Source organism: Chelon labrosus (assembly GCF_963514085.1).
Source record: "Chelon labrosus genome assembly, chromosome: 9".
Lineage (NCBI taxonomy): Eukaryota > Metazoa > Chordata > Actinopteri > Mugiliformes > Mugilidae > Chelon > Chelon labrosus.
The window spans coordinates 19,397,743-19,425,138 of NC_140359.1; the positions used below are offsets into that span (position 1 = coordinate 19,397,743).

The window sequence follows — 27,396 nt, forward strand, 5'->3', positions numbered from 1 at the left end:
CACCGCTTCGAACTGCACCCGACCATATTTGGCAGGGCGAACTCCACCCCTGCGCAGTGTCGTACGAGGACGCATCTGGTTTTCCCTCATCTCAGTTTTACAATCCCTAGCGCGCTCCCTCATGGTTCACGCTGCCATCTCCCCTTCTTCCTTACTCTTTATCTTTTACACTTGTTCTTATTAACTCTCACTCATTCTGTTTCTCTCTCTCTCTCTCTCTCTCTCTCTCTCTCTCTCTCTGTGATTCATTGGCAATGAATCAGGGATAAGGGAGTATGCCGGAGGAGAGATGGGAACATTCAGGGAAATGGCTGTTTCCGGCCAGACATCGGGATGGGAAATGGTCGGAAGAAAAGTGTGTGTGTGTGCATGTTTGTGTGTTTCTCCATCGTTAGACCTTCTGGGGATCAGGGCCTGCTCATTTCCACAATTGTGAGCGAAAAACCCTTTAATTGTCTTTTGATAAAATCTGCTTTGTGCACATGTGGCTGTCTGTGGAAAATAGTCCACCCAATAATAGTTAAACTGCTCTCTGAATGGCACTAGGATAAAATTGGGGAAGTCACCACATCTGTGTGTGTTATGTCTAGAGGGCCTGATTATGTCTTTAACTGTTAAACGTCCCTTCATTATCTCCTCGTTTCTTTGATATTGTTTTAGTGGCTTGTGTGTTCAAATGAAGTTGTAATGTGCAGCCGAAGGCTGAGGAGTTGGCTGAGGTGTTGCTCATATCACAGATACATGCCAGATAAGCAGGTGGAGTGAAAAGCAAGGGAAACAGCTCTCAGATCTACATTTAAAACATCGCCCAGAGCGTTTGCAGTGTTGAAATGATATGATTATTTGCATGTGTACAAGTGTTTGGCTCATTTTTTTTTTTTTTGTTGGCGGACTGTCTGGACTCTCCTTAAGGCATAGAATGAGGAGTTCAAATGAGGAGGTTGGATGAGTGATATTGGACGTCCTTGTCAGACTCCTGCTGGTCCAATCACGAAGCGTTTTAAAATGGTAAAATTGTAAACGTAAGCTTAAAATGACCATCAATGGATTCATAGACATTTTAATGAACGGAGGGTAGCGCTTACTGCCTTTGTTTCGCCATCCTCTTCCATTTTCCCATTAGAAATCAAACAGTTTTTTGTGTATTTGTGGTGAGCTAGTGGAAGCTGTGAGTACATCCTGCTATACTACTAAGCTTGTTGGATAGAGATATATATTCATGACAAATAAAAAACTGAATGGACAGGAGGCATGGAGTAAGATACAAGACTGCATGGGACTGTCTATATATATTAATACATTCACTGACAGCATCACACATGCCTCAGCCAAAGAATAATAGGCCGCTGCATTCCTTTGAGTTCACTGGCTTCTTCAAGGCTTAGTGCATGATCTCAGACAAGAGAGGAAGAGCTACCGAAAGGGCAAGAGAGAATCCGAGGAGAGAGGGGAGAGGGTGAGTCCAGGACATCTAAAGAGACAATAGGGCCGGAGCAAAACAACAGATCAATAAATGTATCTTACTGGCTTTGTCATCTTCTGCGGTATCTGTTGTGGAAAGTGCTGACCGGGAGGGACAGACTGTGTGTGGAGAATCAAGGGATCACTGTGGTAAACAACCGCTGTTTGATTTCACCGCTCTCTCGCGGTGGCTTCACATTGATGAGCTGTTGATCCGGCGTTACCTGTCGATGGAACTTTTTCAGTCCGCTTGTGCGCACATCTCTAAGGACGCGCTGTTTGTTCGGGGACAAACCTGGCAGTAGTGAGACACAGTTGTGCGTCCGCGTGCTTTGTTACGCTGGAAACTGTCCTTCCTCCACTGTATGAGCCTCCAGATTTCTACTGGCTGTAAAAGCGCATTAGGCAAACATTTAATTAGTAAAAAGCCGAATGAAAAAAGAATGACATATTAAAAAATGGAAATTTATTAGCGGTGCATGATGTAAAGATTTATGTATGTGAGAGGAGGAGATGGCTCCATTTGTGCTGTGTTAATGAGGGAGAGACGGAAAGAAAGTGCGAGGGGAACAAAATTGCCAGTGTGTATTTGTCTCATTTATCACTCAGCAGCAGTTCTGTTTTCGGGGTCATTTGAAGCTCACAGCCTGTCTCATCTCGTCCTGGGACTCCCTGCTGTCTGTGTGCGTATGCCTTATTTGTACATATTTGCATGTGTTTGCGAGCGCGGGTGGGGATATACGGTAAAGCGGGAGGAGGCGGAGGAGGAGGAGGGGGTGGGGGGGTTATAGAGATCACCAGGCGGGGTTGACGATGCTGACAGGCAATTTTGTGAAAGGCAGCTGCTCAGAAATACCACTTAGGCTTCATCATGACACACGCACACACACATTTGTTCATCTGCCTTTTATGAAGGCTGCATTTAATCCCCTTTCAAAAAAAACAAAAAAAAAAACGGCCTAACCTCAACCTGAGTCTAATCCTTAACCCTCAAACTAAGTCTTAACCCTCAAACAGACTTCTGACTGTCTATAGCTCAGAGTTGTCCTCCATAAAGACTGTCGTACACACACACACACACACACAAAGATGCATGTACGACGTAAAGACAGCAGGAAGTCTGGAGGGGGACGGCGGTGGATACACAGAGAGTGGCTTCGACAGGCTTTTCACTGAAGTGGTCAAAATGAACACACAGATAAACATGAGCACACATACACATACATTCTGAATCCCAGAAGCATTCGAGTGTCATTAAAGTGCAGCTGTGTTTGTCTTTCCAGCACACATGGAAAACACATCAGGGGCAGAGAAAGAGAGAGAGCGAGAGAGAGAGAGAGGCTGCTGAATATGTCGGCTACAATACGCACTAAAACAAGCACCACACTTAGTCACTCGCACAAATGCACATTGTTCATTTTTGGAGTCCTTTCAAACGCTAATTTAGACGTTCAGCACAAAGCTCAGCGCTATAAAACGCGGCGTTAAAGCGATGTTAAAGCCCGCGACGCTTCGGCTAGATATTTAGTGTGGAGTCATGTTCAATACCGGGCTTGGCTGTAAAGTGGAACTGGCTTTATGGTGGTGGGAAATTAATCAATACTCCTGCACATAAAACCTGATTTAGGCGTCACCTTGTCGCTCTCATAGGTACTGTATGTAATAGTTGTGTTTGTGCGCCTGTGCGCACGGCGCTGAACGCAGAGTGCTGAGTGCTAAAACATCTGTCTTTCCTGGTAATGACTGGGGAGCCGACAGCGCCTTCAGACAGCCCTGACGCAGTTGGCCTCGTCAGAAACACACACACGCATAGATGCGCATGGGCCTGCACGCAAAGTAATGTCAGCTGTACGCTACTGGGCCCGACGAATGCAGAAATCCCTGCACATGAAACCAATAATATAACATAGATCTGACAGCGAGTGGCTTATGATTCCTTTTCGCCATTTGTTGGGCTGGGGGGTCACGGTTATTAATGCCGTGCGAAGGAGTTCCTGTCCCAAAAGCAGCATTGGGTTTGATCTAAAGCCGCGGTGCTTCAAAGATTATCCTAAAGTCCTGAAGAGCGGAGACAAATCGATGGTCTAACTGTGATATTATGAAGTGGCTTGCTGCCAAAAACACTCATGTGCAAATACCCCCGGACTGACACAGGCAGATGAAATACATATTCTCAAACCGCTCATTTTTCTGAAATACGAGCCTATGAGACCTAAATGCTGTTTCAGTTTTATTGTAATCATCCGATCTGTAAAATGTCAGAATAGCAATAAAGTCCAGTCACAGTTTCCCAATAACCAAGGTGAGGTCTCCGGTGTTGCTTATTTTTGCATGGGACAAAGAAAAAGAAACTCTTATTCTTTTATTAGTTGGTCAAGTGAGTTCTTGGCACTGCTGCTTTTGAAAAACAACTTCCACAAGCGGTCGATTGTCAAGATGGGCACTGAAAACTTCTGCAGTCAGGGGCGATGAAGTGCCACGAAACAAAGGTAAAATGGCACTTAAATTATTGAAGCGTGTTAAATCATGACACAAGATCTGTGCTATTCACGGTGAACCCACTGTCTAGATCTTTCCACGGGTCGTGTGCAAACTAGTATTAAGACTGTCAGACAAATACATGTAAACACCATACAGGTGACACCTCCGAAATCCCCCAGTCTGGGATTTCATGTGCTGCTGAGTCTTATCATAAGAAATTGAAGAAGATGATTGAAGGATTGTCTTCCTGGGGTTTTAATTCAAAGTAAACAACAAGTTTTGTATTTCTTTCCTGCTTCTGTCTAAGTGTCTAGACGCTCTCTGTTACTCCATCTCTCTCTTATTATGTGGCATCTTCTGCCCTTCTCTGTTATCTACCTCTTTCTTTCTCTTCTTGTGTGTACGGTGTTGCACGGCTCCACAGCTGCGTGTGTCCGTCTGTGCAGCAGATATCTGGGTTTAGTCCATCCCGCATACCTCTGTCAGCTCACACTGCTTAAAAACCCCAGCCAGCCCGGAGTTCACGCAGGAGACAACACACATTTATACGCCACTCACAGAAGCTCACGGCCGCAGACACACACACACAAATTTCGGACATGTTAACGCAGCTCACATACGGGCTGGACGGTCGCACGGGGACTCGGAGCCACAGGAGAATCCAGAGTCTCCTCCCGAACATGACCTTTCCTTTTTGACGGCTCTGGCTACAACTGCCCCTCTCTCTCTCGCCTGTTTCCTCTTCCCCTTCTTGTCTATTGCCACCACTCCCTCTTTGTGTTTGACTCTGTCTGCCAGAGCCATCCCATCTTTCGTTCTGCGTGTTTTCCCTCCCATTATGGTTCTGTATCTCTTTTTCTCGGTGTACCTTTCAACAGCGGCAGATGCTATCGCTCCGCGCTGGAGGTCATCACCGGTGCATGTTTGTGTTTTACCCCTATTATTGCTGTCATCCGACTAAACCTGGCTTGAATGGACAAATCCTGGCTGCCCGTGTGTGTGTGTGTGTGTATACGCTTGCATTTGCGTTCAGTGTGTACGCTGACATTTAGAAACCTAGCCGCTGCGAAATGGCACGGTGAAATTCGATTGCATGAGCCGACAGAAGTTTTTTGGCCCTTCGCTATGCGCGTCTGCGTCCGTGCCCCGTTAACCCCACTAATTATTATAATCAAGACAATATCACCCACCACTGATTATATTTATACGCAACCTGTTAAAGGAAACTGTAGCGTGGCTGGTTGTGACACTTTTTAATTTTTTTTTCTTTCTTCTCGTAGAGATAATATTTAACCACGACCCCTAGGCTGCTCTCATCCTCTCTGGATCAGGCAAGAACAAATGACATGAGGAAATTAAACCTGTGCTATTTTCAGCCTTAGTCACATTTCACACTTTTGTATCTTATGTGTTCAAGGAGCGGGCAGTTCAGAATCTGTGAAGCGAATGAGTGCGCTGTGAGAGTACGTACACTGTACAGTACACATTTGTGTTGAGCACCGGGGCTCACAAAAACCCCCAAGAGATGATTTTGGATTGAGATGTGAGTATCTTCCTCAGGATTTTGTTCCCTCCAGGTAGAAAAAATCCACTGAAGCGAAATATAGACAGTCAGTGCAACTCTGTGGGGAAAAACAATACTAATGAGAAGAATCTGTACATTTGTGTGACTCCACAAAAGTGCAGCCTTGAATTGACACACTTAAAGAAAGAAAGGAAGGAAAAAGGAAAAGGCAAGGGATATTTTTTCCTGCGTCAGTCCATCTTTAATACATCTTAAATCTGATATCATGTTTTTTATTTTTAAAGAATGCAAAATAGCTTCCTCACATATCTGAACTCTTGGTGACTTTTAGCAAATATTATTTGAACGTGCATAAGTCGCATTTTTGTGGGGCCCTATTTTAGTAGCAGGGATCTATGACTAATTTATAATATGCTGTATATCAGGATTTTATTCATTTTATTAATATTTATTGTTAAGTTATTGTGTTTTTTGCATGGGATTTGTTTAGAATAAGAAACATAGAGTATCACCGGGGTTATACTATGGGTATTTGTCTCTATCAGTTTCTCCTAGATACAGAGAAAAAGGGCAATGTGCGTCCGTTCTCCGCTACCCCTTTCCCCTCACCTCTCCCTTTGTCTAAGCTGACGTCCAGCTGTTTGGATGTGTCACTGTGGTACAAATGCTGCCGATTTTTTATTTTTTTTCTCCCTCGCACACAAACAGCAGTCCTTTTGTTCCAGCTCTGTTTCAAAGGCCTCTCTCTTTCAAAGGAACACGGGGTGGTGCAGGGGCAAAACACTGCTGAGACCTGGGTTCAGTCCGCAATTGTGACTTCTGCTGGTTGTTTTGGGGCACCTGCGTTGAACGGTAGTTGGATCTAAGAGGACCTGTGAAGAAGCCCTTGCCTATCTCCACCTCCCCAGATCAACAGTAGCACAAGAAGTGACAAGGACTGTCTTACAAGGGAGTTGTTCTTTGGATAATTTGGTAGAAAGGGATGAAAAGATAAAAAAAAAGTGTGAAATGTGCATGTGTTTGAGGAGTTGTTTGTCTCTCCATTGGGAACGGAACAACGGATTGTGGGAGGAGGAGGAATGGTAAGAGGGAGGCGAGGGAGGCATCCACTGGAGACGTTTAGATTTGCAGGTTGCATAAAGTGCCAGAGATTAATTAAACTTCCCTTGTTTTGGAGGTGTGTGTGTGTGAGCATGAGTCATAGCGGTGATGAGTAGGAGAGAAAACATGCTAATTGCCTTCATGATCCACACCAAATTGCAGGAACACAGGATTTTGCGTGATAAACGCCCCACCTTCTACTGTTGCGCAAAGAAACAACGAAACGCAGAGGCCGTGACGAAAAGCAATCCGGTGAGCGGCAATGTGGGCGACTCGTACGTGAAAGTGTGTACTGCTTTGCGGTGTACTTGCGCGCTCACTGTTGGAAGGTGTGTATTGCCTGTTCAGTTGATTGACCCTGAAAGCAAGTAGTCCTTTCCCACCGCTGGCCCCACTGTGGTTTTCCAGCTTAACCCTTGACTCACAACCCCACTGTGACCCCACGCTGCTTTTTGATTGGCCTACGACTGTGAACTTGAAGCCAAGAAGGAAGATAGGATGGGGGTAGAGCAGCTACTAGGGGCCACCTATCCTAACAGCCAGCAGCTGATAAAACACTCAAAAACTCATGAATTTACACAATCACACATGAATCTTTGGGATTTGTCATCTCTTAGAATCTCTCTGAACACTGGTTTTGTGAAGTCCTCGATAAAGATTCCTCAGATACAGCGTCCACGAGCAAAGTGAGTTTTGACTTTGAAAATACGTTCATCCTTGAGTTCAAGTGGACATTTGTGCCAAATCTGAAGATGGTTCCTCAAGATGTTATTGATTTATCTGGTTCAGAGTGGGAAGTACGGATGTTACTTATGTACGTATGGAGAACCAAAAAACATAATGCCTCCAGCAATGCCTATTGCCAGCACAGAGGCATAAAATGCATACAGCACACTTTACTAACTAACAAATTGGACACTTAGACACGTTTGTTTTCCAAATTGGCTCTGTTGATTGGCAGCGTATTATACATGCTGTGAATATTTGTTCCCAATTATAGTCATACTTGTGAACACTTGTGACACTTTGCCTGTTGTCAGCCAGCACATGTGTTTGCGCTAGAAGATAAATCGACGAGACAATCGATACCGGCAATTGCTGTGATTGCAAGGTCAAAACTTCAACAGCATTACCTCTCTTTCTCCTTTCGTCTCTGTTTTCACTCGTGTCTGACTCTCAAAAGCTCTCTGTATGTTTTGATTTCTGATTAGGCTCAAGACTGATTGCAATGGCCAGATAAACAAACACGCGCAAACATACGGCCTCATTTCGCTGTCTGTAGATGGTGTGGTTGTTGATTAGAGCAGTTTCCAAATCGGAAGGCAGAGAATGAATTCTATTAATGTGTAAATTACAAATAGAGCGGCGCTGTCTGTGAGATCATCGCCGCTCTGCAGCAACAGCAGGTGTGACATCATTTGAGGAAACGATGGAACTGAAGACAGCTCCATCGCACAAGTTGAAAGGGCAGCATGTGACTCATAGATAACCTTTTAGTATCTGTGTGTGTGTGTGCGTGTACTCCAATCATCCATTACCCAAAATTGGTTTACAAACCCTATGTCAGCAGGCTGTTTTATAATGTCTTTTTGGACCTTGTGATTGCAGTGCCACATCCCCTCTAGCCTAATTTATCATATTTATAGAGTCCTCTCATTACTGCCGTACTTTTAACTAAAGTCTCCCACGCATGCCTCTGTGAGAAGAGACTACCGCTATTATATGAAAGGGGCTCCCTGCTGACATGTGACCTAGTGATGTGACAATTGAATAAAGTCACCTGTTTCTTTGGAAGGTAGAAAGAACTTCAGTTATTGTTCAGAATACAACACAACCCGCGGTATAGCATTAGCAGTGGTTGGAGGACTTCAAAGAAGACAGATTTTGTTCCTGACCATCTGCCCTGTTCTGTTGCACCTTTTAATTTTGTGCAGCTGTATAGAGCAGTTACAAGCTAATTAAAAGCTAAGTATTCGTGATGCTATTTGTGCTGTCATGTCTGTTGAGACAATCCTAACAGCTGCCTGGCGTACTCGAGACCCAAGACCCAGTAGATGAATGCTTGGGCCCTTAAATCAAGGGTAAAATAAAGACGGACAACAAGTGGTAAAAGAAGCAAGAAGGGGCATTTAATTGGAGGAGCCAGACGCGCTGTTTGGATTGGTGAAAGAAAGAGTGTAAAGGTACGGAGACAGGGGGCAGACAGTCGTGGAGACAGAGGCAAAAGGAGAGAGAAAGGGAAAGGGTCTTAACGAAAGAAAAGAGTGAAACCTTAGTACCTGAGGCGTGGGCTGAGGCCTTTAGCTGCTGGTGCCAGAATGTGATTTTTACGAGCCTGCGGTCAGACAGAAATAAAAGGCAGCCGAGCGGCTGAATGGCATCACACGCACACCCAACGCGCATGCACACACGATTCAATGGCCTCTCAGAAATCACAGTTTGGTTTTATAATGTCACAGTTATTCAATGTCTCCAACCCCCATAATGCAGTGTGACTGCACAAGTAGCACGTTCTCCCCAATCGAGGTTGAGGAGTAAGAGAGGAAAAGAAAGCAGCAGCACCATATCTGGATGGCTTTTAAGTCAAGTTAGATTTTATTTATACGGCCCAAAATCAGAAATTTGACTCAAGGAGTAATTTGTACAAAATAATTTTTATTTTTTTATCCTAATCGTTATGGAAAATTCTCCCCAAAAGTTCTTCTAAAGAAACCTAAGGATAATTAAGATATTGAATAGATATCGTGCGTACAGTACAAAATTATAGATGCAAAGTAAACACATCTGTAGGTGGACATAATACAACAGTGCTAAACGTGTGGAAAAGTTCTCCTTTGTTCTTCAGAGGCATTTTACTGGAAGGCCAGTTGTTGTTTTTGTTTCCTGTCAACAATTGGTTTGGTCTGTTCCCCTTTATATTTTATTTCATACAATCATAATATGCCGATTCTCTAAATGCAACATTTAAAGCCATAAAGCTCTTCAAACAGTCCACTAAGAAGAGTGTTGAGAGAGGAATAAAAAATAGGATGAAAAACCTGCTTGATTTATTTTTTTGTGAATCTGTGCAAGTCAAAGCAGAAACGTGGAACAAGGCGGTGATGATTCACTTAGCAGGGGTCATCTGAAATCCCTCTGGCTAGACTTAAAGAGGTGCATATCATGACCTGGCACAGAGGAGGTAATGGACAGATGATGATCAATTTTTGCACATGAATAAATGGTCCTGAAAAAAGACTCTCCGATGTATCGTACAGAGTGGTGCTAAGTGCCGTTGCCATGGAAATACTGAACAAGTGACTGATTGTTGGACAGACACGGACAGACAAGATTTACAGGTTGTTGTTGCTGTTGTTGTTTTTTAAAGTTGGACAACCATTTTATTATGGTTATTTAATCATTTGAAATTCTCTTTCTTGGCAGCCTGATCAGTGGTAAGAATAGTGATAAGGGTGTGTGTGTGTGTGTGTGTGTGTGTGTGTATGTGTGTGTGATGCAGCAGTAACATGACTAATGTTTCTTAGTCTTATACTCCCACACATATGCTTTATCTCTCTCTTTGTCTTTCCCCGCAAACTTGTGTTTCTATCTTTGAAAGGAATTTCCATCCCCATACTGCATTCCCTGGTCCCTTACCCTAACCTAACTGTAACTTTTACCCTGAAACCCAGTCTTAACAAGTTTTAACCCTCAAAATTGTGGGGCCCAGAAAAATGTTGAAAAATGCGTGGCCCCCACAAGTTAATAAAAACAAGAACACACACAGACACACATGTGTTTATATGGTTATCTTTGTGAGGACATTCATTGACATAATGCATTACCTAGCCCCTAACTGTAACCATATCAACTAAGTACCTAACTCTAACACATACCCTAATCCCAACTATAACCTGATTGTAACCTTTACCCTAAAACCGAGTCTTAACCCTCAAACAGCCTATAAAGAAGTGAGGACCGGCCAGTATGTCCTCACTTCGCACCAATGTCCTCACTTGGCTGGTGTAAAACTAAAAACTGGCTCTCAGAAAGATAGCTGTACAAGAACACACACACACGTCACATAACTGCTAGCTTTTTCCTTTTTTTTTTTTTTTGACTCCTCTCAGTTATATTCCAAAGCGTCCTTTTTTCTCCAACTCTTCACGTGGGAATACCGTGGACAGCAGGGCATGGCCACCCACCTACGCACACTCACACTCACTTGACTCAATATACACTTCATTTCATTTATCGTTTGTGGTGGATATCATATCTTGTGTTTACCATAGGTTTGTCTCATTGTGGTTTCAGTCGCTATAGCAAACAGTCTATATTTGTGCATGTATGCATGTGTGTGTGCGTGTGTGTGTGAGTCATTGTTCTGGAGAGGTTTAGAGGTCAGTGTGCTAAGGGACATTTCAGTAACATATTTCCCAGAGGCCCTTGCAAGGCTCAACTTAATATACAGCTGGTGCACCTACCAAGTGGTTTGTACCAACGGGGAGTTTGTCCTGTAGGTTCACATGTGAACTGTTATATACATATATATATTTGATGTCCATATATATCCATAGGAGCAAGATGGTTCCGTTGTGTGTCTGAGAGGAAGCGGCTGTTTTCTGTCTCTTTCACCATTAGCATTCCTCAGCTTTGACTTACAGTATGGGAATTAAATGCCCCTTCAATGTGGACAAATTCTGCTGTGTGTGTGTGTGTGTGTGTGTGTGTGTGTGTGTGTGTGTGAGGAGATCTTTTCACATGAAGCACTGAGTTAGAGAGGGATACAGTTTTCCCCTTCAGAGGGGCTTTCAGCACTGTACTATTAAGGGCTATTGTTAGCTACCCATGACCCAGCCGTGACACGGGACTGCGTGTGTGTTTGACTGTGTGTGCGCTCTGCAGACTGCTTTTAAGTGTTTGTGTGCCACGCTACAGTACAGGCTCTGCCCATTAATAAGGGAGTGCTCAGCCTTGGAGTTCACCTTTTCCTCCATAATTGCTCTTTCTTTTCCTGTCTCGTCCACCCACACACACTTGGCTCTACCCAAGCTTCCCATAACACATTCACAGTCACTGGTGTGATCCTTAACACGTCAAACATGACATTAAACATACACGTTAAAGCATTCAGCCTGTATCACATCCCTTTTTTGACATTTATGACGTTTGTTAGCCCTTCTATATTCGTCTACATTGAAGAGGTACAGTCCAAACTATAGTTCATAGTAGGAGACAACATTGTATTTGAAAGTCCACATGACACAAGTGCAACATGCGTGCAGGTGTGTAGAAAACAAGGCAGAGCAAGCTGTGTGTGTAGGACCCATAGACTGTATATAAATATGGACAGTGCGTCCCCACTTACTTGCATTGGCTTGATGCTGATCCATCTTTATTCAGTCTATGGGAGGAACTCTGCTCTCAGAGAAAGCCTGTATGCAAGCAGTTTTTTGAAGGCTGAGATTTGCTTTTCATTGTTCGAGTTCAACTTTGTGACACCAGATTCCAATAGCAGGCGTCAGAAAGTCATGGGAAACAAACATGTAGTGAGATGATTTCATATTTTCATCTGAAATCTAGTATAAAGTGTTAAGTAAACGCCGTTAGTCTGTGTTTTCGGGACAGTTCGTCCAAGCCGACATTAGCTGCTGTTGATATTGGTGACTTCACCATGGAGATGTTACATGTGATGAGGGAAACGATCATGTTCGTGTCCCTGAACATGTGTGTGTACAGTGTGTGTTTGTGTCAGCGCAATAATAAGAAGAAGTAGAACAACAATGTAAATTGGTTCGTAATGCACCATCATTGACCAGGAATTTGTTTCTGGAGACACTGGTGCAGACATATTGATTACTACCATAGCAACATAAATACATACAAGCACAACAAGACCTCATAGTCACTGCAGAGGGATATGTGTGTGTGAGGGAGGGAGAGAGAGAAAGAAAGAGACAGTGTTTTTTTTTTTTATTATTACCGTGGACTCCCCACTTTGGGGGGTGGGAGATGGAGAAAGATCATGGGTGGGCCCCAAAGAGACCCTTTAGAGATGGAGACGCCACTTCAGAAAAACACTCAGCTTTCACAAAATGGAGGGAGGAGGGATGGAGAGAGAGGAGAGTCAATAGAGGGTGAAGGGAAAGACTGGATATCAGATTTTCCATGGAGTTAGAACATCATCAGTGTTTGTGTGTGTGTGCTGTAGCAGCAGTGGTAGTGGTGTTTGATTTGACTATTTGCCAGCTCGAGTCAGGGTGTTATTCCCTCAGCTCCAACAGCTACATGTTGAAATACTTCCTGGTTTTAGTTCAGGTATTTCCCAGCAGCTCTAAGGAGGTTGTTTACCAAAGATTGCTTTAAAAGGAAAAATAACAAATACACGCTGCACAAATCTGGCTATTCACTGGCAGTGTTTATTTGAATAGAAGGGTGAGGTTACCTCCTTTCTCCGTCACTATCTTCTTGTCTTTGCTCGTTCTCTCACGCTCTGCTTCGCTCAGTCACACACTTCAGACTTATTTTCACATTAGTCCCCACGGGGGCCCTCAGCCATTAATTGTGTCCCAGACTGGGACCAGAGAGAGAGCGTGGCTGGGAGTGCTGGGTGTATCCAGGAGAGAGGCAGGCAAGGCTGGGCACAGCCGTCCCCTGAGGAGGAAGTCACTCTCTCACATCGCCGCCCGCGTCCATGCTCAGAATGCACGTCTAAAGTCACTGTCCCCGAAGATGTTAGTCATCAGCAGAAAATAGGTTGTTTCCTTCAACTCCACCTCAGGACAACGCAGTCAGTATACAGACTATCAGGAAGCTATTTCCTGTTTCCTGAAAGAAAGAATTTTTAGTCTGTGAAACAGCTGCAGTCAGGGATTTCACTGCATTCGTGTGACCTATGAAGAATCCACAGTCTGGAAGGTGTAGCGTGTGTCCCTGAACACAGCTACCCTCTTTGTTTCTGTGCAACAGGGCAAAACCAAAAACTTAAAAAGCTTTGTTTCACTCCTCTCTGTCCTTGGTTCAAATCGTTATATTTCCGTCTTCTTCTTCTTCTTTTTTTTAATACATTTCCCAATTGTACAAGATTCACTCGATTTACCATATTTATTTTATTACCATTTCATCTCCGTTTTATTAGTTTCTTCGGTCTGAAAGGTTGCATTAATTGCCCGACTTACATTGACGTGTTTTTTCATCAAGGCTTTCGTAGCGTGGAGAAGAAAATTAAACTTGTGGAAAACAATGTGCTCGTGAGTGGGTGCTCCGTATCCGATATGTAAATGATTCTGCCGTTCTTGATAATCCTGGTAGTTCGGCGGAAGGAAGATGTGACTTTTTTTTCTCAGGATATTTAATAATAAGTCAATATATTTTTACGCCAGAGCTCGTGTTTGCCAGCGCCATTGATTTCATAAATTGCTTTGTCTCCTCAGCTGACGTCGGACCAGCTTGTGATGCTTCTGGAGCTTCTGTTGGAGGAACCGGAGCTAAGCGTGGCATCGCTGCGTGCTCTGCAGAGGACTTACAGGCTGCAGAATCAAGACGCTGAGGTAAGGCCGCGCACTCACCCACACACACACACATGCTCAGACAAGTGAGCATATGCATCCGAGCTCTACAATCTCCTCTGGTAATAAAAGAGTAGAAGCTTTCCTCCCTCTGTTCCCATCCCAAGGCATAGCGCTTAGCAATGTGTAGTAAATTCAATTGTAATAGCTGCTCTCTTCTTTTCAGCCTCCATTTACTGGCTGAATCCCACAAGTATTCGCATCATGTTTTAGGACACAGTTCCTTAATGGCGCTGTTAACAGTGTTTGTGAGCGTGTGTGTGTTTTCGTGGATCTGTGTTGCGCAGCTGTTTAAGGCCGACAGATTCTTTTACTGTACCGCGCCACCTCCCAGTACGGGAAAACACAGCTGCGCAAGAACCCGTAAACTGTCCACGCCAACCTCCGCCGTTAACACGCGGCTCGTCTTGAAAAGAAAAATGTAATTCATATTTGGTTTTTCACAAGTTCTTATTAGTTATATGAGCTGTTGTGTTGAGGCGGCGATGTACGTAATGCGGTTCAGATGTTCTGTTGAGGGGTTACTGCACTGAATCCAGGCAACGCACTGAAAAGTTACGTTTAAGAAAACTCACTCTCACGACAAATAATTAAGGTCCCAAAAATAAAACCGCTTCTAATTCTGTATTTCTGCCCGGTTTGTAGCTGAAATCTGAAATGATAAGGTTATTGTCTCATTTTTTCATTTTAGTAATCGACCCGGTGCTCACAAATCCGAGCCCACTCCGTGTTTGGCCTTGTGTCCAGCTTTAGTCAAACTTCCTGGCAGAAATAAAAACAGATTCTCATCTGCTGCAATTTACAGGAAAAAAAAAAAAAACTTTCAGTGTTGGCTAAAAATACGCAGGGCCATTACGCACATAGTCATGTGGAAAAACACACACACTCTCACTAACACAAACGCACGCACACACACACACACACACCTGCACACACCTGTCCAAAGGCAATGGCCCAGTCCTAATGTTGGTAATCTCATTCAGAAGAGGTTAATCACCAACGTCTCTCCTTATGAATGAGGCTGTTTATCCTCCTCTCTTTTCTTTCTCTTTTTTTTCTTTCCTCTCGTAGCTCAGCTTTGCTTCGTCTGGTACGGCTTTCTCTACGGATGTTTGATGATTGATCTGTTTAAAATTCTTGGATAAATACGGGCCTGAGTGCACTACCGCCTCTGTAGAACCCCTCGGTGTTTACCTCAGAGAGAATGAGAGATTTTCAGAGGGGATGAATGCTGGGTGATCGTAGTGGCTGTTATGACTTCTGAAAGGATGTTAGTAATATGGCGACTCTGGATGCATTATAAAGCAACTGATTGATCATCTTAAAATACAACTCTATAACCAGGTCTGGCAACATACAGTGAGGCTGCAGTCATGGTGACTTCAATTCATCAAGCAAGATGTTTTGAGAGTTTTGATATTTGATTATTTCAGTGAATCCATCTGTATTTTTATCTTTACTTCAACAAAATGCACTAATACTCTTTAATAGCAGCACGGTATGCTGTCACATATTGTCACGCCACCTGTTAGTTCCGCGCTTAACACGTCTCACTGTAAACAAAGCAGAAAGAAGTGAGACGCCGCACAGCGAAAGTGATAAAGGAGCTCGTCTCTGGGTTTAAAGGTCGCCGTGAAAGCCGCCGTGCGAGCTCGTGCGTGCGCCCAGTAGTGAAAGGAAAATATGCGGCTGACCACCGGAGTGCGTGCGAGTCCGACTGCTTTGTGTACGGTTGCGAGTGACCATGAATAAGTGTGTGAAGCGCGTCTCTGAGTCGGGGCATGTGTTTGCATGTATGAGAGGGAGTGCGTGACTTTGGCCCACTTCCTTTTCATATGAGCCTCATGTGATACGAGACGCCGCGTGCACGTGAGTGTGTGCGCACGCGCGGGGACACATATGAGCGGGGTGCGTCGAGGGCCATCTGTCGGTCAGCCACACAGGCCTTATTGTGCGAGCACGCCCGCTCAGGTTAGGTTTACTCCAGTGAATGGAGCACTTCAAGAACTGGGGAACGTGTGGAGCAGAGGAGAAGATACAACAGGACGGGAGAAAAGGATTTGGTTAGAGTTAAGTAAAAGGAGTCATCTGAAGTTTATTTGTGTGCTTAAATCAAAATGACAGTCTCAGAGGGCTTCACAGACAGACTGGAAACAAAAACAGCGAATAACCTCAGTCTCCAAATAAAAAAAACATGGGAAGGAAATCCCTTCCAGGCCTAATAGGTGCCACTGGGCAAACTAGATAAGGAAGCAGTAATGGCTGCATTTAGATTGTGAAGCGGAGCACAGATTTAAGAAGATTACAAGAAAGGAGTGGTTCGACACTGTGGGAAATTTGCTCATTTCCACTCTTGACATGTGGTAGGTTTCTGCAAACTGAATAAGAAGCCAGATAAAATATGGAAAAAAATATGGAATCTCTTAGTCAGAAAGACTTTTAGCTCTCAATCAGCCAACTATTTCCTGGGTGTAGCTTCATATTTATCAAACAGACATGAGATTGGGACGATCATCTCACGCAATTGTCAGACTGAAGTTTTTATATATAGTATTTGGACATGTCTAGTCTACCATCTTCACCTCATGCTTGATTCTGACTGTTAAGCTTGCGCTCTCACACACACACACACACACACACACACACACACACACACACACACACAAGTACTTGAGGAACAGTTGTGTTAGTTGTGTGAGTGGCGGAGGGCGAAGGAAGGGGGTGGGAGTGCAGTAATAAATGAAGGAATTTCACTGTGTAATTGCATGTGCTGTCAGAGGGATGGGGCCCAGCGAGAGGAAACAAGAGTAAAAAAAAAAAAAAGGGGGGTAAGGAGAGGTGCACCAGGCAGCTGCTTTGCCCCAGGGCTCTCCCCAGGAATGTAACCCGGCACAGGGAACAGCTGCCGGGGCTACGCGGGCCAGAAGGGCACGGCTGACACTAGAGGGCACGCATACTGTACACGCTCGTGAACACGGGCGCACGCACACAAACACGTGAGCAGGACGTTGGGTCTTTTGCAGCCGTCCCGGAATAAAACTGGAAATAAACGGAAGATTTTATTAAAATTGGATGACAGACAAACAGGGGAGCACTTCTGAGACAAATGGAGCTCGTGTTAATTTAGCAGGTTGCAGAGGTAATAGGAGGTTTTAAAGGTGTTGCTGTCAACACTTCTGGCACAAACAAAGCAGGAACTCCTATTAAGAGTGCTTTAAATAAGCGCTCTGATACACTCCTTTCTAGATGTGCCACCTCGAAATTAATATTTGTACTACTGCTCTAGGAGCTTTTGAAAAATAATCAATCAGCAAAAATCCCACGGTCAGTCAACGTCACCTTTGAGGGTCTAGTTTATTATCCTGAGTGTGTTGAGACAGTTACTGAGAAACATCCTAAAAAAAAATAAAAAATAAAACAGCCAAAGGAGACAGTCGAGGTTTAAAGTAGTAACCGCGCTTTGAAAGATTTTTTCATCTGGATTTCTTTTTTTTAATTTTTTTATTGCTCCTCTGTCTCTTATATCATCCTCCGTCCATCTCCTCCACTCGAGTGTATCCGCATGCATGCACGGCGTGTCCGCGCTCGCGTGCGCGCTCGTAGCAGATGATGAAGGATGATGGTTGAGGCAGGGACAGAGCCAGTCTCTGATCTCTCCTGTAACCGCGGCAACAGAGCTCCTATTGATCCTCCGGGAGAAAGGCCAAGCATTAGCTTACACACAAACGCGCACACACACACACACACACACACACACATACAGTAAAAACACACCTAGCGCACGAACACGCCGCGGATGTTGTCGGATATTCAAACGGAACTTTAACAACGCCCAACTAATTTTCTCTCTGATTTCTGGATGAATCTGTTCTTTTGTCAGCTCGCCACGTGGGCTGTTTGTCTTTTGTTACCGGAGGAGACTTGTTCACATTAGCGTGCGAGCACACTGGCAGCTGGCATTATAGTAAAATGTCATTCAAAATGGCAGCTTATTAAAGAACAAGTAAACAAAACGAACCGTTAACACCATTTTGTGGTGTTGAGTGTATTTAGGAGTAACTGATTTACAGTAAAGTTTTATAGAAGTTGGTGCAGCTTCCATTTGTTTAGTGAGAAATTGGGGATCTTGATAATGTCTTAATGCCTAATTCTACAATTTCTTGGTTTTGAAAGCATCAATTTTATAGTTTTTTCCTCTTTTTATGTTTCCAGGTTCGACACCGTTGGTGTGAGCTGGTGGTCAAGCACGCGTACACTCAGGCGTATGCAGACGTGGAACGCTTCCTGATTCACGACCAAGTAAATACACACAACCGTTGGAACATTTGTCCCTGTTTGAATAATATTAACACCCAGAGAGAAAATAAGACATAAACTAATGTGTCTTCCAGGCCATGGGTGTTTATCTGTACGGGGAGCTGATGGTTCAGGAGGACCCCGAGCAGCAGGCTCTGGCCCGCCGCTGCCTCTCATTAGTCCGGGAAGAAATGGACGAATCGGCGCGAAGAGTGGTGGAGGAGATGGTGCTCTGACGCTGGAGGTGAAGCTTCATTTTCAGTTCTTTATCTGCGTTGAATGTGTTAACGCTCTTGTCTCGGCCGGTTCTCGTTTTAACACTTTCTTATTCGTCTCATTACAGTTTTAGTGGTCTCTAAGTCTCTAAACAGAAATACGTTTTCATTTACAGCTCAGTTTTTAATGAGACAACTGGTAAAAGTTTGGTGTTAACTGAACTGTTCCCCAAATATTCGGTGTCATCTAATCATTTAAAAGTTCGAGATGTTGGGTTTACTATTGCTCTGAAGTTGACCTTTTAGTCTGAAATGGCGTGCGTTAAAGAGAACTTTGCCTTGAACGGAGCCTGATTGCATCCGCCCAGCCAACAGTCCCCACTTGAGTCACTTGGCTACCTATGCTGCACATTCCTTCCTGAGCCCATTGAGTGTGTACGCACATGTGTGTGTGTCTGTGTTTGTAGACTCCGAACGATGCCTTTTCCGTGGTTTCACATCAGCGCCGTCAGGATGTGTTTGTCAGAGAAGGAATTTGGGAATGTGTTCCTCAAACAAACGAGAGCGAGAGAAGACAGAAAGAAAGAGAGAGAGAGAGAGAGAGGGAGAGAGAGACCGGGTCAGCGAGCATTTTCGGAGGGGCTCGTGAGGTCTCCGCTCGATGTGGAGTGACTTTTATACTGTTGACCCTGAAATTCCTCCTGTGTGCCTGTGTGTGTGTGTGTACGCATAACCACAACTGTCAAGGGCCGGCCCTTTGGATGACTTGGAACAGTGAGGGGGTTTATTGGCCTGACAGTAAATGAAGGAGAGAGGGAAATTTATGGTTTGGAGAGAAGAAGAAAAGGGAGGAAGAGAAAGAGCGGAAGGGAGGACTGGAGTGAAGACAGGTCCCTTTGAAGCTGCAGATCTTTTCATACCAGTCCTGCTATTACCGACATTAACCTTTGAATAATGAGAGCGGCCAATTAAATGGATCTTGGCTTGACAATCTGAGTATAGAAACCAAAGTCTTCTTCAGAGTTATCGAATGCTGTAGCACACAAAGTAGCACACTTTGAATTGGATGCAGTGTTTCCCATGGGATTCTGTGAGACCCTGACGATTCTTAGTAATTCTACTGTCTTAAACAAAAGCACCTAAAGGATAACGTCATCGTAGATACAAATGTCTGCAGCACTTCATATACAGGAATACTAAACATAATGCTGTTGAGATGTGGCAATATATGCACAGATGTATGTAAGATTGAATAAAGTATAAAGGAATAAAAGTAATTTATAGTAAACAGTTGACTTATCATTTTAACTGTGCTAGCTAGCTAGCTCCTATAAAATTAAGCTAGCTCACGTTACGTATGGAGTCGTTTCCTCCGGGTTTTGACCAACTCTCTTAAAGTTATTTTAAATCTCCGTGGTCTAAAAAATCAAGAGCACAAACTTTGGATTTTAAACAGTGGCCTAATTTTTGTTAGTGAACAATATAAATAGCTTGACTTTACGTGAGTCCCGTACGTTGTCTGAGCCATTTTCTCCGTAATGTTAAATTGAGTACAGAGCAGGTGAGCGGCCGGTGTGTGTGGGCGGTTTTGGGGAGGAGAGGGAAGGCTAGACATCCAACCAACGGTGAGAGATAATTTTGGGAACAATAGGAAAAACACAACATAAGCGCGACGTTGTTTGAGACGTGCAAAAATATTACCGATTCGTTATAAGACTATGGTGGAGTAAATAAGACCCTGGCGGGCCGCCGTAGGATTAACGTTGTATGGGAAATCTTGACTGTAGTGAAATTCTACTGCCTTTCAAACGAAATACATTTATTTATTTATTTTAATTTTGTTTGTACTGTTATGTTTGACAGGAAACATGGAAATGAAAGCTGGGAAGGTAGTCAACAAATGTCAAAATTCTCTTGAGGACATCCAGGCATCAAAGGGTCATTGGGTGCAGAGTAAAAGGAGGATATGTGTTGATTTCACTCGTTTATCTGCTTCATTATACTTGAATTTATTGTATGATGTATGAAATGGAAAAAAAAAAAAAATATATTGTTTTTTGTCTCATTGACAGTCCAAAAGTTGATGAAATCTAATTATGTTAAAAAAGACAAAACATCCTCGAAACCAAAATATGCTAAAACGAATTGCTCCAAAGGTTACTTAAAACCATGAATCAGTTAACAAAATATGTGTGCTTTAGTACGTGTACGTGTATTTCTCTTGTAGCACAGCCCACTCTTTGTAGAATATGACAGAATATAACACACTATATAGGGGTCTCTGCACACAGCTGGATGGTCCTACACCCAATCAGAGCAATGGATTATGTGACTCAGTCGCTGTTGACTTCTATTTTGCAGGCAGTACATTTTACAACAGACACGACAGAGGAATCTGAACATCTTGCTTCTCCGGCAGCAGCCATTTAGTTGTAAACAGATGACGTTTATGACTACGATGACGATACTCTAGACATAATGTATTCTGAACTCCAGACCTAAATTCCCCCACTAAAATGAGGTGGGAGGGGAAAATCAGCTCGGCTTCTGGGCTACTTGTAGCAAACACCCCCACATCCGTCATCAGAATCTGGTAATTGTATTGATCAGGTGTAAGGGGTAAATGTAAATTATTTACATCATTTCTCCTAATAGAACTTTGCTCCGGGCTAATCAGACGGAACGCAATATCTGACGTGAACTCATTAAATTAGAAATATGAGGAGTACGCTGTCAGAGAGTTCAAGAAAATAGATTCTCAAGGCCTCAAACTATATTGAACATCACAGGCGTTTCATTTGGACAAAATGCTGCTAAAGCCAGTCTTACATCTTCAGCATTTTCATTCACACCAAACTCTTTAAACTCCTGTGTTTGTTGAACGTCTCCAGTTTCAGAGTTCAAGGCAGGCGCCGGCGACCTTGGGCCTGCGTCATGAGGCGCTGCTAAATACTAGCCCACATCAACCTGAGTGACTTACAGCACTAAATCCTTTTTTAGGCCGCGACAAGACAGGCTTTTATCTTCAGACACACATGCACACGCGCGCGCACACCGAGGCAGCTTTATGCGTTTGTGCAAAGGCTTTCTCGACAAGCGCTTGACATCTGGCTCAGTCCTGATAAATCTCTCGGATGCACAAACATACATGCAAGCACGCACACACGTATGTATCGCAGGTTTATCTGCTGGCGCCTTTAGATGTAGTGTCATCTTCCCTCAGTGCACCTCCCTGTGGGGTCTCGGCACAAGTACGGGAGCGACTGAACGAGGCGGCGAAAACAAAAGAGAATAGAAGAACAGGAGGCATTTAGAGATTAATATCCCAACTTTTACTATTGCTTCCCTTCGGGCCGACCCAAACAGGCCCCTGTAAACATCAGTGGATCATGGTGGTCATCTGAGCTCGGGTCCAGATCTCTCTCCAATTAAAATGATGGATGAACAGTCCTCCCCGCTGCTTTTTCATATTACACTGTGGGGAGATGGATTTATGTTTTACTGCTCAGTTTGTGTTCCCCCCCATCGTCCTTTTTTTAAGTAGAACAGTTCTCCCTGTACCCTGTTACACCCTCGCAGACCACAGCACAGTGGGATTAGGCTGAGGCGGACGGGCTGAGAGAGGGTTTTAACTGAAAACAACATGTCTGTCAAGGCGCACTCCCCGCTCTGTGTTTTTTTTTTTTTTAAACCTAAAAAGCACAACGCTTTAAAAGAGAAGGGTGGTCTCTCCCTGTCTTTTTTTTTTCCTCCTCTCCCCTTTCTCCCCTCCTGGCTGACTCCCTCGTTCTTTTCTTCCCCCGGTACATGCCTCTGGAATCCCTCTTGATCCGCTTAATGAGGGGCATATCGCCGGGTTAGCCGAGCGTAGCGAAAGGGAGACGAGGAGAGGGGTAACCAAGGAAATAGTGTGAGAGCGAAGCGGGGCGAGGATCTACAGGTCTGGTGTTTGGCGGCAGCGCTCTGATGGCAGGGAGTAAAAAACATAGGAGCGAGAGCAGAGAGAGTTGGAGGAACATTTTTTTGTTGCTGTTGTTTTGCTTTAGGGGTGTTGCAGGTTAGCGGTGGAGTGGACAATGAGGATGCAGGCAGAGGAAAAACAGAGAGAAGATCTTGTTCTTTCATGTCTGGGCTGTGAGGGTTCCTGGCGTGCTGATTTGTGACTTATGATAAAATCACATTGCCAGGGATTACCACACAGCTCTGACCCAGCCGGCTGCTATGGCAACCACAGCCCCTCCTATACACACACACACACTCTCTCTCTCTCTCTCTCTCACTCGTCCCTCAGAAACTTAAAACTTAAGAAGACATGATTATCTAAGGGTGCGTGTGATTGTGTTTGAGGAGCTGGTGATTTTGGACGTGCGGAGAAGGGAAAAAGGGATGATGAGGGGGCTCATCACTGTGGGTGTTTTCGTCGAGTGTGTACGTGTCAGTCCACAGAGCCGGTTTTTCTTTTTTCTTTTTTGTATCCTCTCTCCAGCCAGACACAGAGCTTAGCTGATTGGTGAACAGTGATTGATTTCCTCTTTGTTCACAGTGGCTAAGTTCTGCACCTGAGGAGAGCATGACCCAGACAAGCAGACAAAAGGGGAGACAGTACACGGGTGGGAAAGGAGGAAAAGAAATGCGGGCAGTTGAGCCTTACTTTCCCTGCTTCAGTTATCTAATGTCTTTTCATTATGAGGGCATTTCACTCAAAGAACCCCTCCCTCGATGTCCTCTGCCGTCTTCTCGCTCCGTAATTGACTGTCCTGCGCCTTCTTTCACATTCTCTCATTTCAGCTTTTCCTCTCCAGCTCAGTCCAGATAACTCTCCTCTAGCACGTCTGTTAAACTTTCCACCGAGACTCTCTCACTCAGAAGAATTAAACACCCGAGCCTCCTCGCTGTGCAACATTACTAATGAGCGCCACGCTCTCCTGCTTTGCCTGTTTTTTTTTTTCCCCCTCTTCCTTTCATCTTCCCTCTCCACTCTGTACTTCCACCCCTCTGCTTCTGTCTCCTTTTAGCTACGTAGCATGAAACATAATCCTGCAGACGGTGGTGGTTGCACGGCGTGTATCTCTAGCGAAGGTGAGCGCCAGGTATCTCAGGAGAAAGGCCGTACTTGCGGTACTAATGAGGCCTGGGGAGACCCGAGCTCTGCTTAATGCTGCCGACAGATATTTCATCAATCCTGGGACATCGTCACCCTCTTCAGTGTAGTCCTTTTACCAACCAAATTATGGTAGAAAGCCAGCAGGATTACATCTCATCCCAGCAGTATAGAACTATACTTCCTTCAGTGCAACCTGCAGGAGAAGATACTGAAGGCTGTTGGAAAATACATCCCTAAAAGACCCACCTGAGCTTCCCCTGAGCCCTGATCAGACACCCGTCAAACTGCAACTTTGAAACCAAACTCCTGCATTTTAGGGAAATATTTTGACATTTTAGGAGATGCCTTATGTTGCCCCAAACATGTGTGTGCATAGATTGAAACCTCTCTGATGCCAGAAGCCACTCAGCTTGACTCTGAGCAGAGGCTGGAAACTGGGGGATTGACTCTTCAAACTAAATCCGACTGCCAGCACCCCGATAAACCCACGATATGTCCCATCATATTTAATGTGCACAAAAAATTGGACTTCCTCGGAGCCCCTTCTGGTTTCTGCATAGTTTAAACAAGATCCGATTAGCTTTACCTCCAGGTTTTCATACTTTATGCTAAGCTAAGTTAACTGCCTGCTGGCTGTTGCTTCACATCGGCCCAACAGATAAGAGAGAGGAACCTGTATTTAACTTTATCATCCACCTCTCAGCAGGAAAGCAAAAAGGCATATTTCCCAAAAGTGTCAAACTGTTTCTTTAACTTCTTAAAGCAGGATAACTCCTTTAAAAAAAAATAAAATAAATGTTTGACAGGGTCATGATAAAATCAGTTCTCAAAATCATCCTTTTAAGTACTAAAAAAGCCTCAGGTTTGAAACTTAAAAAAAAAACACTTTGGCAGTGAAAATTGCTGCCCGGGCATCCCTGCCCTAAAAGTATTGATTTTTGATCTAATCTCAGCCTGAGGAAGCTACAGAGGCCCGCCAAACAGACGAATTCTGACACATTTCCACGCTGTGAGGGAAAACTCAGCTGAGGCGTCAGAGATGGAAATCTTGATAACAATTTCAAGGTCCTTCTATGATTTAGGTGTCAGTTTCACTTCACTGGGACAATTACGCGTTTCTAGAGCGGACTGAATTTGTGATATACAGCGATCAGCCACAACATTATGACAGGAGAAGTAAATAACATTGACCATCTTGTGACAATACAATGTTCTGCTGAGAAATGTTACTTAGACATGTACCACCCACCTAGACCAGACCAGGCACCCCCACCCCAGCAGGATGCAGCCTGACACAGGCACGCATACAAAAACAGTTTAGGAACAACTCAAACAACATGAAAAATAGCACAAGGTGTTGACCTGGCCTCCAAATTCACTAGATCCCAAACTGATCAAGTATCTGTGGGATGATCCACAGAGGCCTCTCCCCTCAACCCAAAGGACCCCACTAACAACATTCTGTTGTTACCCTCAGAAGGCCCATGTCCATTCTCCGATGAGTCACAACTGTTTTGGAGGCACAAGGGAGGCCTACACAATATTAGGAAGGTGGTCATAATGCTATGAATGATCGGTGTAAGCTTCAGTTGGTCTCAGACAGAAGAAAGAAAAAGCTGTGCTCTTGTAAAACACCCACTGAACATGAAAAACAGGAATTCTCAGTTGGGTTACGCCACATGCTTTGTTTCAAGCATTACAGGGAGAACAGTGACAAGGTTCCCCGGTTAGTCGAGATAAGATTCAACACAAAAGCAATGCAAACAAAAGGTAAAGCAATACGAGCGAGTTTAACATGCGAGGCTGTATTTTCGGAGCGCCTGCTGTCAGCGCAAAAATCCATAAATTTATTTCACATGCGGCAAGAAATAGATTTGCTGTGGAGCTGCTATGCAACAACCTCCATTTGCATCCCCCTACCAAACAAAAAGTTTCTCAGAGAAACTAATTCCTGCCAAGTGCATTCATCGGCTAACATCCCAGCTGTTGATATCCACAGCTGGACTATGTGCAAAGAATTAATCGTGCATGACTGAGACCCTAAAGTTTTAAATACTGACCCCCAGTAACTTACTGTGCAGCTCCCGCTATAACATGAGGGTAGTCTGCCAGAATCCACTTTCTAACTAGCTAATTGTAATGCAAATCTATACTGCTCCAGACCGACTGCTCCCTAATCAAAACAGTGACAGATGGCTGAAAATGTATTTTAAAACGGGTCAGTCTTTTTTTTCGGGCAATTAGAATATGAGCCGGGAGGAGGTATCACGGCGCTCTACACATTCACGACGACAAAATGGCGACTAAACGAGGACAGATGTGTGAATTAGAAATGAGGGCCATGTGGAGCCTGCCATTTTTAGACCTATATTTAGGGCCTGTTAAAAGAGTAATGACCATCAAAGGCCTGTAAAAGAGAGGAATTGCCATCAGAGCCCGTTTCTAAAAGGTGATTTATTACACTCTAATGGGAGGGAAATGGTGCTCTGCACATCAAAGGACAAAGCAACATTGTGTAAAGAAACCGAAAATAAACTTATTCTTATAACTTATAACATCATCTTCTCTTCATGCATGTTAAACTCTGATTGATTGTCTCTTTAAGTATATTTCTAGAAGCTGTTGCACTGGAGTCCGTTCCAAAGTATACATTGGCAACTTTTGCAATTCAGAGCAACGCTGGGTGTTTCTCGCAGAAGGTGGAGCAACGGGATTTTGATGGATTTATTCTATTATAATTGAGATCAGACCCCTAAATTAGCGTTTTTTTTTTTTTTTAATTTTGAACAGCTCCTACCATCCGACGGTGGTTCTGCTGACACTGTGGTGAAATGGTTTCATCAGTGTCAACCACACCTTTCATCAGCCGGTGAAGTCTTAACAGCTTTAATAAACCTGCAGTACTGTGGTTTCTTGTGGTTTTGGCACAGGGAAGGAACGCCGCTCGACATGCTGCCTAACTTGGCATTGGTCCTTGCTTTATTACAGATGCTGCTAAAAAAATAAGCATATTCACAGCGAGCGCTCCATGAGAAAGAGAGAGAACATTTGGGCTTGGCCTCCTGTGCCTACTGAGCTGATAATCAGTCCTACAGAACCACTGGCTCAGTTCAGCAGGAACAGGAGTCCGGTCCACTCACCACCAAACCAAAAGCCAAAGAAGAGTTACCGTCCTTTTCAACAGATCACAATCAAGAGCTGAGCTATTCCCGTTTTCTTTTTTTTTTATTATTATTTCATATGATTTGATAAATGATCACATCTGTGGAGGTCCCACATTTGTCACACAGCGGGTGCTCTGGTTTCGGATGAACTGCGCTATATTTCAAGAGAACATTTCAGCACAGTTTCAGCTGTCAGCGTGTCTATCTATCTCTGAAACAATTTGCTGGTGAATAATAGTTGATATTTTGATCATTAGTCCAGACTTAAAAATGAAAATTTTGGATTTTGAACCGCAGTTGGATTTTATTCAACATTTTTCACAGCTAACAACTAAAGCTATGTTACAGGAGTTTAATATATAAATGAGCTACATTACATTTTAGCCCTTTCCAAGTGAAGCAACAATACAGCCGAGTTTTAAATCTGGTGTCTGCGGCGACATTCTCACACTAGAGTAGCAGTAGTGATGTGTTTTACATCAACCAGCAATGACGGTTAGCC

At 44.0% G+C, this 27,396-nt stretch overlaps 1 protein-coding gene across 1 annotated transcript in view; it reads left to right on the plus strand.

Annotated features, from left to right (window-relative positions):
• The window catches only part of aopep (aminopeptidase O (putative)), a 70,817-nt gene that overhangs the window by 42,203 nt on the left and 1,218 nt on the right, over positions 1 to 27,396 (plus strand). The window contains exons 14-16 of the mRNA XM_084551206.1: positions 13,981 to 14,097; positions 18,328 to 18,414; positions 18,507 to 18,655. Of these exons, the coding sequence (XP_084407332.1) occupies positions 13,981 to 14,097; positions 18,328 to 18,414; positions 18,507 to 18,647 (345 nt within the window). The 3' untranslated portion in view covers positions 18,648 to 18,655. The remainder of the gene's footprint in view (positions 1 to 13,980; positions 14,098 to 18,327; positions 18,415 to 18,506; positions 18,656 to 27,396) is intronic.